General features: G+C 48.4%; 1 protein-coding gene across 1 annotated transcript; it reads left to right on the top strand.

Annotated features, from left to right (window-relative positions):
- Positions 1-6,604: 6,604 nt before the first annotated feature.
- On the top strand, positions 6,605-12,443 carry LOC308614114 (alpha-1-antitrypsin-like; the record flags this gene model as incomplete). The annotated part of the gene is made up of 6 exons (XM_081228307.1): positions 6,605-6,609; positions 6,972-7,131; positions 7,241-7,448; positions 8,984-9,129; positions 10,275-10,632; positions 12,319-12,443. 6 exons carry the CDS (start codon positions 6,605-6,607, stop codon positions 12,441-12,443), a joined length of 1,002 nt encoding a protein of 333 aa, XP_081084433.1.
- Between the last annotated feature and the right edge of the window lie 1,177 nt (positions 12,444-13,620).

Here is a 13,620-nt window from a genome sequence, read left to right as displayed (position 1 = left end):
CAGGGATGCTTCTGGCATTTCACACATGCACACTAATTCAGAAATGGGAGATACTGATTACATGTTGATTTTCATCCCAGGAGCTCACTTGATCCTCTCCACAGGCCCGTGGGGTGGGCATTAGTTCAACAAGGAAAAGAAAACCTTTACTGGGTGTCTGCAATATCCCAGGGATGGGGAGGAGACCCACCCTCAAAAAACACCTGTCTATGGCTGTGGATAATGGGGAATGAATGAGGCTGTGATATCATGATCAATAAGAAGAAATATATATATATATATACGCTCTTCATCCCAGTGCTGGCATAGAGATCCTAAAACCCCTGGATTTTCCTAAGTGATGAGCACCAGAAAGGTGGGTTTTGTTATGTTAGTGAGGTGATTTTGGAAAGCCCCTAGGTCCCCTAAGGATGGGGGTTGGTTGCCATGGGAAACCAACCTCTAACCTCCAGGAGGGGAAGAGGGATTGGAGATTGAGTTCAATCACCAATGGTCAGGGAATTAATCAATCAATCATGCCTATGTAATAAAGCCTCCAAAAAAGCCAAAAAAGGATGGGGTTCAGAGAGCCTCCGGCTTGGTGAACACTGGGGAGAGAGATGAGCTTGGAGGGGACATGGAAGCTCCACTCAGTGTCCCCATACCTTGCCCTATGCATGTCTTCCATCTGGCTGTTCCTGAGTTAATCTTTTTTAATCAACCGGTAACCTAGTAAACAGAAGGTTTCTCTGCGCTCTGTGAGCAGTTCCAGCAAATCAGTTGAACCTAAGGAAGGAGATCATGGGCACCTCCAATCTATAGCCTGTGGGTCAGAAGCACAGGTGACATCCTGGACTTGAGATTGGTGTCTGAAGACGGGGTGGGGCAGTCTTGCAGGACTGAGCCCTTAACCTGTGGTAGCTGATGCTGGCCCCAGGTACATAGTGTCAGAATTGAATTGTAGGACAACCAGCTGGGGTTGGAGAATTGCTTGGTGTGGAGAAAACCCCACACACGCTGGAACTGGGTGCAGAATCATTAGAGGCCTGGCTGCGTGGTGACTGTGCACCTTCAGATCCCTTCCAGAGTTGTTAGGAATGATCCACAAACATCCACAAACAACGTGGACAGCTTGAGAGCTCCTTTAGAGGCTGGGGACTTTCTGCTGCCGTCCTTTGTTGGGTATTCATACTCAGTGCAGCAGGCAGAGCACGCGGCCTCCCTCACGGCCAGGCCCTGCCAGGACAGCTTCTGAATGACGTCTGAGCCTAGTGTGGGAGAACAAATGGAGTGCCCCTGGGTGGAGAAGTCAGAGAAAGGTACTCTCACCAAGATGGTTCCCTCCCCAGCGAGGACACAGCCAGAAGCCCAGGGTGGTATGAGACTCACTCTGGCATAACATGAGAGATATTAAGAGACAGCGCCTGTGTGTCTTTGGGAGAGTTCCTCAACCTCTCTGTGCCTCGGTTTCCTCATATGTAAAAAGTGAAAAAGAGCATCTACTTTGCAGCGTTTCCATCTGGACTCTATGAAATGGCTCATTTCTATCAATATAAGGGCTCTTGTTTTGGGCCTGGGCAGCCCAGAAGTTGTCCGTGGGCTGGGTGTCAGGCCATGGGGAGACCTGGCCTCAGTCTCACAATTCTGGGTGGTGTGAGCTGTCTAACTCAAGCGCAGGTTTCTGGAAGCCCACTGTCCCACAGAAATAAGCCCCATGTTCCAAGATCAGCTTTATCAGAAACAAAGGTGCTATATGTCCCCATAGGCCTTATTTTTGTCCTTTCACTCAACTGGTTTGGCACCTTGGCAGGAAAGATGAGGCTGTTCAATTAAGCTTGAACGATGCCAAGAGCAGGCACTCTGATGGTTGCAGTAGTCTTGTGACTGGTGCTGTTGGTGTCCTGTTTGCTGTAGCAAAGGTTACATAAGGAACGAGCAAAGGAACCAGAGTCGGAAGAACTGAAGCAGGAACTTGGAGCCTCCTGCAGCCTGGTCCCTGTTTTTCCGTGATGGGCAGAGCCCCTGCGTACATCCCATAGGAGACACATAGAGTGAATGAGATATCACCTTGGCCATGTTAAGCCCTTGAGGTTCTGAGCTTGTTTGTTACTGCAGAGTAACCCAGCCCATCCTAACTAATACAACTAGAATTCGAGAAATTGCACTCAAAGAAGTCTTCACCTAAGAAGCAAGCCTGAAGTGATGACTAAGACTGAAAAGGAAGGCTGAGGAGCAACCCTCAGGAGGGAACCACATTAGAAGTTGCCAGAAAGGGGTGCTAAGTAAATGCCAGGGAAAGACAGCCCAGGTGCGGTGGTGAGCACATGCCAGGAAATTTGGGGGATGTGGGACTGAGTCATGTAAGACAGGGTACCAGCAGGTCAGTCCCACAGTGGCGGGCCTGACCCAGGTGGAGCTGTCAGGTAATTACCAGGACGTTTGCTCTCAGAAGGCAAAGCTGCCTTTCCAAGGTCAGGTGCTTCCTTGTTATCAGGTATCACTTTGTTTATCTAAGAGCAACGTGAACATCATATAATGAGAAATCAGAGCCATCAGAATTTTTTTAATGTCACGGTATGACTTTCACAAAGAGCACAGTGAACAGAGCAAGTTAGAAATACATATTAAGTTTTTAAAAAATGATTTTTTTCTTTAGTCCTCAGATGTCAATAGCCTTGAAATATGGTCTGAGTATTATCAATATTATCGTTGCAATTTTCTTTAGTTCTGAGGCGACTTTCAGCAATGTTAGGACGAGAGTGCTAACGGCAGTATAAACAAAGTAGAGAGAATCCAGGAATCCCAAATCAGCCTTCGAATGAACGTGAAACCCTGAGCAGGCCATTTGATCTCTGTGTGCCTCAGTTTCCATTCCTGCAAAATGGGGATAACGAGACTAACTCACTCGTTTCCTTCTTTGGCTGATTGTGCAAGGTGTCTTTTTTTAGTGCTGGTTCTTACCAAATATTAAACATTAATCAAGACTGCAGATTCCAAAAGTAATATTTTGGGTACTAGCTTCCCCTCTCCCTTGATTTTGTCTCTCAGCTCTACCACTCACGTGCCTCAGGAGCTAGAGAGATCACCTCCCCTCTGCGAGCCAGCAAAAATGTGAGCATTAAGGTCGCTTGAGGTCCTGATATTCTTCAGTATTCTAACTCCATCAGGATGGTCCCATGTCATTCTCTCATGTGATTCCTCTGAGCCTTGGCACCTGTTATCTTGGCCTGTTATCTCCCTTCTGTGCCTGGAAAAATGGGCTTTGGAGCCCAAAGAACACAGATTCCAGCTCCCAGTGTGAGGTTTCCTAGGGCTGGGACCTTGGCAGTGACAAACCCGGTGACTTCAGGCAGCTGACATTTACTGAAGTTTAACTATGGGGTACTTCCCTGGTGGTCCAGTGGTTAGGACTCTGTGCTTCTGCTGCAGGAGGCACAGGTTTGATCCCTGGTCAGGGAACTAAGGTGCCACATGGCATGGCCAAAAATAAATAAATAAATAAATAAATAAGAATTTCTTTAAAAAAAAAGAAGGTCAACCATTCATCAGGCACAGTTCTAGGCTCTGGACAGATTTTAATCACTCTTCTCAACAGCTCTGGGAGACAAGTCTCAAGGAGAGATGAATCCTTGGGTTGCATGGTCACAAGGCTCCCATCACCCCGTCCTCCCAGGTGGCCTTGTACCTGCTGGTTCCGCTGGACTAGACCACTTCAGGGAAGAGCAGCAAGGCCCTCAGATGATATCAGCCACACGCTGGCTGAGCTCTGGAGGCTCCCCAGGCTTATTTCCTTCAGGGTGTGGGGAGTAGGGCCCCGTAGGACTGAGCATCCCAACGCCCTAAGACTGCCCTATAAGTAGGTGAAGGCATGTGCCAGTGTGGTACAGCCTGTGGGGTGAGTCCAGCCCAGTGAGCCTCCCGGAGGAAGAAGAGATTTCCATGCACTGAGTGAGTAGCTCTCCATCAGCCCTGTCCTGAGCTGACACGGGTGCGTGAGGCCGGGCCACCTTGACAGAGGAGCAAACTGAGGCACAGGCAGGTTTGGCTCCGATTTGCAGGGTGAGGATTTGAAGGCGGGCAGTCGAACCTTTGCTGTTCTGCCCAGCACAGTCGGTGGGGAGGATGGAATGACATCATTCAAATCCCCCCATTCTTTTTCAGATTCTTTTCCCATGTATGTTATTACAGAATACTGAGTAGAGGTCCCTTTGCTATACTGTAGGTCTTGGTTGATTATCTATTTTCTATATAGTCATGTGTATATGTTAATCCTAAAGATCATTGTACACCTTAACCTTGCATAATGATATAAATCAATTAAATCTCAATAAAGTTGGGGGGGGAAGGAAGTAAATGTTATAAAATAGTTAAAGGCGAAAAATGTAGCCACTAACAACCTGAAGAAAATATAGCTGAATATTTAACTGAAAAAAAAAAAAAAGGTCCCAGCACAGCCCCTATAATAATACAGGCTGGTGGGCGGGGCTGCTTCGGGATTACCTTTCTTCTTCTCCAACCCTCCCCAGGCTTGGACATAACCCCATGGCCTTGGTGGTCTTCACCTGTGTGTCTCCCCCCCTGTAGAAGGCAGGGACAAGGCCCCCTGGAGGGACCGCACCCTGTGCCCCATTCTCTAAAATGCTTCTCTGCCTCAGGATCCTTCCCTTTTTTAAATTTTTTTTCCTCTTGTTTGTTTTTGTTTTTGTTTTGAGGTAGATACTATTATTTCCTTTTTCTTTATTGTTTATTTCTTTATTTTTTTTTTTATTAAGAAGATTCTCCTTTCTTGCCTTGTTCTTTTCACTTCCAGCCAGAGCCACAGTCTTTGGCCTGGCCTGGTAGTTTCCATGCCCCAGCACTTAACTATCTTGCTGGAGAAAGCTGATCCCCCGTGGTGGCCTGTCCCCCAGATTTTCAGAGGCCAGCCCAAGTTCTCCCTCTCTGCTCCCCAGTGGACCCCTGGCCTTGACCTCATTGTTGGAACTGCCCCTTTGAAAGGTTGAGGTGTATTCATTAACTCCTCAGATAACCCTGCTAGCGTTTCTGTCACCTCCTCCCCTTTCTTATCTGGGTTCACGGCCCTGTCTTCTATCCTCTGGCCCCTCACTGATCCTAAAAGCTTTAGTTGGCAAAACCCACCGTCCCCCTCCCCCAGAGAGCTCAAGAAAGGCTTTTCGGGGCTGTGGCTGCATGTGAGTGTCTAGCTGGAACAGCCCTGATACTCAGGGGCTGTTGTCATTAAGCCTCTTAAAGGTGCTGGTCATCAAGCTCCTGGTAGCCAAAGGACCACAGAGGCATCTGAGCTCCCAAGCTGACAGCCAAAGAGATTTTTCTGTGGTCTCCCGAAGGCCTCGCACAACTTACCACAGCAGAATCCTGGGGTCCCTTGACAAGGTCCCCACCCAAGAAGAATGAACACCCCAAACTGACTGAGTCCATTAAACTCTTTGGCCCCAGTGAGCAAACTCAAATGGGAATCACTTGGCCCAAACCCATTCCAAGATGAGAAAAGTCTGGTCAAGCAGGAAGAAGGAGGCCTCCCAAGTGGGTCTCGTGCTCTGAGCCCTTCCTCCTTCAACATGGGAGCTCCACAGGGGTGCTTTGGCTCTGGGGGACCCTGGGCAATGCCTGGACAATTTTTTATTGTCACACCTGGGGGTGGGGAGGGGCTACTGGGATTTAGTTTTATCCAGGATGCTGCTAAACACCCAACAATGCACAGGACAGCCTCCCCACAGCATAGAATGTTCCAGCCCAGAAATAGTACTGAGCTTGAGACCCCTGACTCCCTCTGTGCCCAGCCCTTAGAAGCAGCCAAGCTTCCACTTCAGGAGGTAGTTATCAGATGAACAGCCCCCTGAACACAGAACACCGGGCCAGAAGCAGAGAGACCTGTCTGTCTTGGCTCTGCTTGGCCAGCTATGTGGCCTTGAGCAAGTTAATGACCCTCTCCGAGCTTCACGTTTCACATCCTGTAAAATGAAGATAACAAAACGCTCCACAAGACAAATGTCTGTGAGGGCCGCGAGGTTGAGGGTTCTCATGTGCTCTAATTTAACAGCCTTCTCCAGGCCTAGAACATTATAGAATCAGATGATAATCAACTCCAGGCTCAAGTGGCCTATAAAGTGAGAGCTGTAGCAGTTTCAAGAAAAAGGAGATGGAGGAAGTGTGTGGAGTTAGGGAGAATCCGGGCCTGAATCAGGCAAGCCCTTCTGTGTTCTGACTGGGTGTCACTGGGCTAGATCCTTCCCACTCAGGGTAGCAGCCTCTCTGTCCATTAAAAACCAGGGTTCAGTAGAACTCTTCCTAGGGCTGTTCCAGATCCAATCATCCCTGAGCCTGATCTGGCCCACTTCCTGGGCAATCATCTACTTCCTGTGCCTCAGTTTCCTCTTTTGCAAAGTAGGGGCTGTGGCACTTACACCTCGGGCTCATTGCAGATGTTAGTGGAACCATCGAGAGTGTGGACTCCAGACCCAGACTACCTGGGGGTGTGATTCTGGTCCTGCTACTTTACTACTCTGGAACCTTGGACAAGTGTGACTTAACCTCTAGGAGCTTGGTCTCCTCATCTGTAAGGCCAGGATAGTCGCCTGACCTACCTCATAGGACAGTTACCAGAATGCAGTGAGATAAGACAGTAAAGTGCTTAGAATGGAGCTTGGTGTATGGTAATCGCCATAAAGTCTTTGCTGTTGTTCTGAGTCTTTCAATGGTGCTGATGTAGGAAAGTGCTTGGCACATAGACGCTCGATAAACAGTGGTTGCTTTGACATGGCGTCCATCGGTGATCGAGGGACTCATTGTGTGGCCTGACCCAGGTGTGGTGGCCTGACCCGGGTGTGGTACCCTTCTCTCCCTTGCAGGACAATGACATCCTCCATCACGTGGGACCTCCTCCTGCTGGCAGGCCTGTGCAGTCAAGTCCCTGGCGCCACGCATCAGTCCAGCCCTGATATTTAGCAATACGATCTCCCACACTTCTCCAGCTTCGCCTTCAGCCTGTACCATGAACTGGCCCGTCAGTCCAACGACAAAATCATCTTCTTCCCAGTGAGCATCGCTATAGCCTTTGCGATGCTCTCCCTGGGAACCAAAGATGATACTTACATCCAGATCCTGAAGGGCATAGGCTTCAAGTTAAAGAAGGCGCCTAAGGCTGATATCCACAAAGGCTTAGGGAGTCTCCTTGAAACCCTTAAGCAGCCAAACAATCAGTTCCAGCTGACCACCTATGACTATGCTAATCATTGATTAGAATCTGAAGCAAAAGCCTGAGTTTTTGTACAATGTCAAGAAGCTATACCACTCAAAAGCCCTCTCCATCAACTTCAGGAACATCAAAGAGGCCAAGAAAGAGATCAACCATCAAATAAAGATAAGAACTCAGGGAATAATTGTGGATTTGGTCAAAGAGCTTGACGAAGACATGGCTCTTGCTCTGGTGAACTACATAATTTTTGAAGGTTAAGGTTGTACAACTAGCCTGAACTGGTTCTTTAGATTTTCCTTGGCAGTGGATGGAATGTAGCTATGGATCTCAGTTATTCAATTTTCTACACACAACCACTAAAAGACTCTGCATGAGGAATTCCCTGATGGTCCAGTGGTTAGGACTCTGCACTTCCACTGCAGGTGGCATGGGTTCTATCCCTGGTCAGGGAACTAAGATCTTGCATGCCATGCAGCACGGCCAAAAAAAAAAAAGACTTTGCATGATCAAATAAGGTTAGAAAATAGTGGGTTAAATAGTCAAATCATCATCTTCTCTGCAAGACTTTTCAGAGCCTTAAATATCCTAATGTGCATTGTAAATCCCTACCAGGGAGAGAGGCAAACTATGCAGTATCCCAAAATAGAGAGTCATAAAAACAAAGGGAATGTGAAGGGAATAGGATTTCACAGAAGACACTTCTGACAGCTCTCGTGTAGTGGAAATAGTGACAGCTTTGCAGACTGAAAGACCAGAGCTCACATCTTGTCTCTATGACCTATTAGCTGTTGTTTGACTATGGGCAAGTCATTTTACCTCTTTGAGGTTCTAGTTTCCTACCTGTAATATGGACATAATAATGCCCTTCTTGTAAGCATTTTAGAAGGAAAAAATAAGTTACAAAGAACATGGGACTATACGCTCACAGAGTAGGTGCTCAACTAAACTTGAATCCCAACCTCCCTTCCTCCCTCTGAGTGAAGAGAATGTCAGGACCTGTGGGTCCCAGAGGGCATTCTAAGGCAGTTTAAACAGTCCATGGAGATAGCCTAGGGTAGGGGAGGTGAGAGTCAAGGCCAGGGGTTGCCTCCTTCACACCATTGGCCCCTTGCTCTAGAGAGAGAAAAGTGTGATGGAGAGCGCAGAGGCTGGAGTGAACACATCCCAGGTCCCAGCTCTGCCATGGGATTTCATGTGGGTCTTGTCCCCTCCCCAGCCTCACTCTCCTCCTCCCAACAAATGGGAAAATTGGGCCCTGGGGTCCCCGAGGCAACCTGTCTTAGCAGGATGGTGACATTCTCTTGGTAGAGCAGAGGGGGCACTTCCCAGGCATCTGCATTTCACATGTTGGTCCAGGGAAAGGCCATTAGAGTAGGAACAAGAGTGATTTCCCTGAATAATAAGAAGCACCAATTACCAAGGGGCAGGGAGACTCAGATGGGAGGTGCCCAGTATGACCTGGGAGCTTCCAACCACTCCCAATACTTTTCAGCCTCAGACCAGGCATTAACTAAACATCAAATCCAAGTAAAAATGTTTGTTCTGCCCACCCAGGTTGATGCCATTTAGCCTCTGCAATAGAGAAACTCTAGATCCTCCTCTAGCCTCAAATTATCTTCACAAAGCCCTTCAGGAGCCTGACGATTTCATTTTTGCCCCATTTTACAGAGGGCAAAGCTGAGGCTCAGAGACCAGCATCTCACCAGGGGGCTTCAGGGCTCCTTTTTCTAGCACACTTTTCTAAACCTTCTCCTACCCCTAGCTGCTGTGCACCTTCATCTTCTACAGGCAAATGGAAGGATAAACTCGAGGCTCACCGCTTCCTAAAAGGAGACTTCCATGTGAACGAGAAGATCACAGTCAAGGTGCCCGTGATCAATAGCCTGGCCATGTTCCACCTGTACCGAGACAATGAGTTCTCCTGCTGGGTGTTGGTGCAGCACTACCAGGGCAGAATGGCCGCCTTCCTGCTTCTGCCCAACTTGGGGAAGATGCAGCTGCTGGAGGATGGGCTCTCTGAGAAGCACCTTGCCAAAATCCTCAAATACCCTTAGATACGGTGATTCCCAGGCCAGGGCTGACCCAAGAGCAGCCCCACTGGGCCTGGCCCAAGGCGGGGAGGGTGCATCATCTTAGGCTCCCAGACAGAGCACCCTTTCGGGAAGCACTGACAGGGCTTTGATAGATGGCCAGGGGTGAGGAGGGAAAGTCCTGTCCCTGAGGACTTCCTCCCCAGCCTGGACAGTGTCCCTTCCCAGTGGCCAGTGCCCCGTGCAGGGAGAGCAATGCCAACCCATGTTGTGGGCAAACCCAGAAGGAAGAGGTGGGCTTCCTGGCAGAGGTGGCAGTTGAGTGTGTAGTTTCAGGACAGAAAGTCCACGGCAAGACAGGGGGGAAACCTGCTAGGAGAGGCCTGAAAAGCAAAGGTCCAGAGCGGAAAACTCCAGGACACATTTGACGCTGGTTCTGGATCCTCTGTCACTAGATGAGTGTGGTTGGTCCCCGTCATGCACCCCAAATTAGTGCATGTCTCTGTATTTGTAAATATGCCCATGCCCGGATGAGCTGTTTTATTGCATACAATATAAAACAAAAATGAAAATACAGAGAAGTATTAGGTTAAAAAGTGAATAGAAGTGTTAATACCTCTTCCCCGCTCCACCCACGCCCAGGTTCCCTGCACCAGAGGCTGAGAGCAGAGAACAGGAGGACCTGGTCTAGAACAGGGCAAACAGAGCCCGAGGGCCAGTCAGACCCTCTCGGGGCCACACCTTGTCCCCACTGAAAACTAGAGCTGAGCTCCAGTCCTGTGCAGTCACTCATTCATGGAACAGATGTCACTCAGGACCCGCCACCACGCCCCATGGTCCTCTGGGATCCTGGCCCCGGAGGAGTCTCAGTCTCGGGGGTGACCAAACCCTGCAGGGAAGCAGTGTGCACAGTCCTTCCAGAGACACCCTGGATCCTCCAGGAGGCCTTATCAGAGGAGGTGGCATTTGAGAGGCTTTGCAGGACAAGAGGATCCCCGTGATTCTAACATTCTCTGACCCCACGTGTAGAGGAACTAAAAGTAGAATAGATCAAGGCTGACCTCACATCCTTGCATGGGCAGGGGGACAGGGCGCCAAGTGGGAGGAACAACCAGAAAAGGAAACACTTTCAACTCTGTGAAACTTTTTTATTTTCTATCCGTCGTGACAGTTCTGCCAATTTACACTTGCCCAAACTGTCCATTTCTGGCACCTACGATCTGAAAACTCTCCTGGGTAAACTGGGCATCACCAAGGTCTTCAGCAACGGGGCTGACCTCTCAGGGATCACTGAGGAAGTGCCTCTGAAGCTGTCCAAGGTGAGTGTGCCCTTGACCTCTGTAGGCCGCAATGTGCACGGGGGCTGCAGCTCGAGGGTGAGGCTGAGGAAGGGACACAGGGACACAGGCACACCTGCAGACTGAGGTCCCTGAGGAATGCCATCGCTCCACCAAGACTGCAGTGTGGCCGGATGGTGGGGGGGAACAGGCGGCCTCACGTGCTTGGTGCATTTTATTTAAGGACCTCCTCTGAGGCTGTGTCACTCAACCTCTGTCTCATCCTTGGCCGGGGACTTCTCTTCTTTGGGTCCCGATAAACCCCTATTTACAGAGAGAGGCTTAGGCTCAGGGATTGCAGAGGACCTTTGGCCCTGCGCCTGTGACACCAGGAGCTACTGGTGAATCACTGAGTCTGAGTTACAGAGTGATTTCGACCAAAGATGCCATTTACGCGGGAGAATTACAGGTGCCCAGAGAAACAACTGCAGTTCAGTGACTGACTGTGAGCTGAGTGCCTGGGTGGGGATGAGGCGTGTGAAGGTCCCCATCGAAGCCCTGGTCCCCAGGGAGTTTAGAATCGGGTCTACAAACAAGTGCGGAGCCAAGGAGACAAAGTACAAGAAAATCCACCTCCCGAGATGGTGGGTTCCTTCCCAGGGCTGTTGAGGAGGCTGGTCAGGAAGAGGTGAGGGTCCCCTCGTGGGTCAGACAAAAGCCTTGAGAGCCATGCCTTGTGCGTCTCCTGCAGGGAGAGGAGGACAGGGATGGGGAAGGCCAGGCCAGGCGATGAGAGAGACATGAGTATGGTGCTGAAGCACAGAGAGGGGACCAGTTCCCCAGAGAGGGAAGGGTTAAGAATAAGAGTGTGGGATGGGGTTGGGTAGGTAGGTGTGACCAGTTGATGGAGGCTTACAATTACCAGATAAAGATCTTGATTCTTGTTGTCCTTATTCAAACACTCACACACAAATGCGCACCTGTCACACATGCACACACTTGTGCACACACACACATTTATTGAGCACCTACACTGAGTGAAGTTCCTCACATGCAACACCATAGTGGCCCCGGGTCATCCTATCCCACAGGTCTGAGTTTCCTATTTAGGAAACTGAGGTTTCAAGAAGAATAGTTTTGGAGGAGATATGGGGATATATGTTTATGTAGAGCTGATTCACTTTGTTATAGAGCAGAAACTAACACACCATTGTAAAGCAATTATACTCCAGGGCTTCCCTGGTGGCGCAGTGGTTGAGAGTCCGCCTGCCGATGCAGGGGACACGGGTTCGTGCCCCCATCTGGGAAGATTCCACAAGCCGCGGAGCGGCTGGGACCATGAGCCATGGCTGCTGGCCTTGTGCGTCCGGAGTCTGTGCTCCGCAACAGGAGAGGCCACAACAGTGAGAGGCCCGGGTACCACAAAAAAAAAACAAAAAAAATTGTACTTCAATAATGATGTTAAAAAAAAGAAAGGGAGAATAGTTTTCTCCTTAGTGACACAGTGAGTTAGTGGGGAAAATTGGATTTGGACCCAGATCCTTGTGATGGAAAGTCATGTTCATTCCACTACACCATGTTGATTCAGTTGTCAATCTTGTGGTTCTTTATTTAAAATCCTCTGGAGAGAGCTCTTCCTTGAGCCCCAGGACAGCTCTCACCACATTGGGCCTTACCTCCAGGCCTGGGTTGGGAAAGGGTGCAGCCTGTCTCTGACTCAAACAGATCTCTGTCCTCTCTCCCCTCCGGGCCATTCATGAGGCTGTGATGAGCATCAGTGAGAATGGGACAGAACATGCTGGGGCCACCCTCTCAGAAGAGAGTGCCTGGTCTGAGCATCTGACCATCAACTTCAACATGCCCTACTTAATCATCATCAAGGATGAAAACACCAACAATCCCCTCTTCATGGGAAAGGTGGTGAATCCCATGCAAAAATAACTTCCTCTCTGGGTTCAGCCCTCCATTCCCACGCCAAGTCCCCTCCTTAGATGACATTAAAGAATGACTGACCTGGCCCTAGCTTGTGTGTGACATGTAAATCTCTCACCTTCTTGTCTCTGAGTCTCTCTTTACATCCACAGGATATGCGTGGAATCCAGGTCACAGAAATCTTTCATGTATCCACTTAATATTTATCAGGTATTTACACTGTCCAGGCACTGCGCCAGGCAAGGATGAAATGTTGGCTGAAGCCCATAATTTATTTTACAGATATGGAAAGTTAACAATGAGAGAGACGGACCATTCTGGAGGCAGCTGGAAAAACTTAATTAATTAATTAGATTTGGGTAGGAGAGTGGTAGGCAGAAGGAAAGAGTAAGGCAAGGCTAAGCCAGGCAGACCACAAAACAGGGAGAGAGCTAAGGGGTCTGCACTTATGTGAGGGATCATAGTCAATTCAGAGTGTTAAAGGCTCAAGTCCACATTAAATAAGAGTATTTGGACCTCTGGGCAGATCAAACACTAAAACACACGCACAAAAACATAAATGTTCTAGGAGAAAGTATTGGTTAATTCATTTATGGATATTGAAGTGGATAAGGCCTCTCTAAACATGACTGAAAACTAAGAAGTCGTAAATATAAGGACTTATATATTTGACTTTATAAAATCAAGCTGTACGGCAAAAAAAAAAAAAGAATAATTCAATTCACCAAGATGACATAACAATTATAGATGTATGTGTACCAAACATCAGAACTCCTAAATATATGAAGCAAACATTGACAGAATTAAAGGGAGAAATAGACAACAACACAATAATAGTAGGAGAATCAATATCCCACTTTCAATAATTGATAGAGAAACCAGACAGAAGATCAATAAGGAAACAGAAGATTTGAACAACACTATAGACCACTTGGACTAACAGACATATACAGAACACTCCACCCAACAACAGCAGAACACACAATTTTCTCAAGTGCACATGAAACATTCTCCAGGGTAGACCTATGTTAGGCCACAAAATAAGTTTTAATGAAGTTTAAAAGACTGGAGCCATACTAAGTCTCTTTTCTAATCACAGTGGAATGAAACTAGAAATCAGCAGAAAGAAAACTGGAAAATCCAGAAATGTATGGAAATTAAACAGCTCAAACAACCAATAGGTCAA

The sequence above is a fragment of the Mesoplodon bidens genome, assembly GCF_964165515.1.
Source record: "Mesoplodon bidens genome assembly, chromosome: 3".
Classification (NCBI taxonomy): domain Eukaryota; kingdom Metazoa; phylum Chordata; class Mammalia; order Artiodactyla; family Ziphiidae; genus Mesoplodon; species Mesoplodon bidens.
This window is presented reverse-complemented; position numbering and strand designations above follow the sequence as displayed.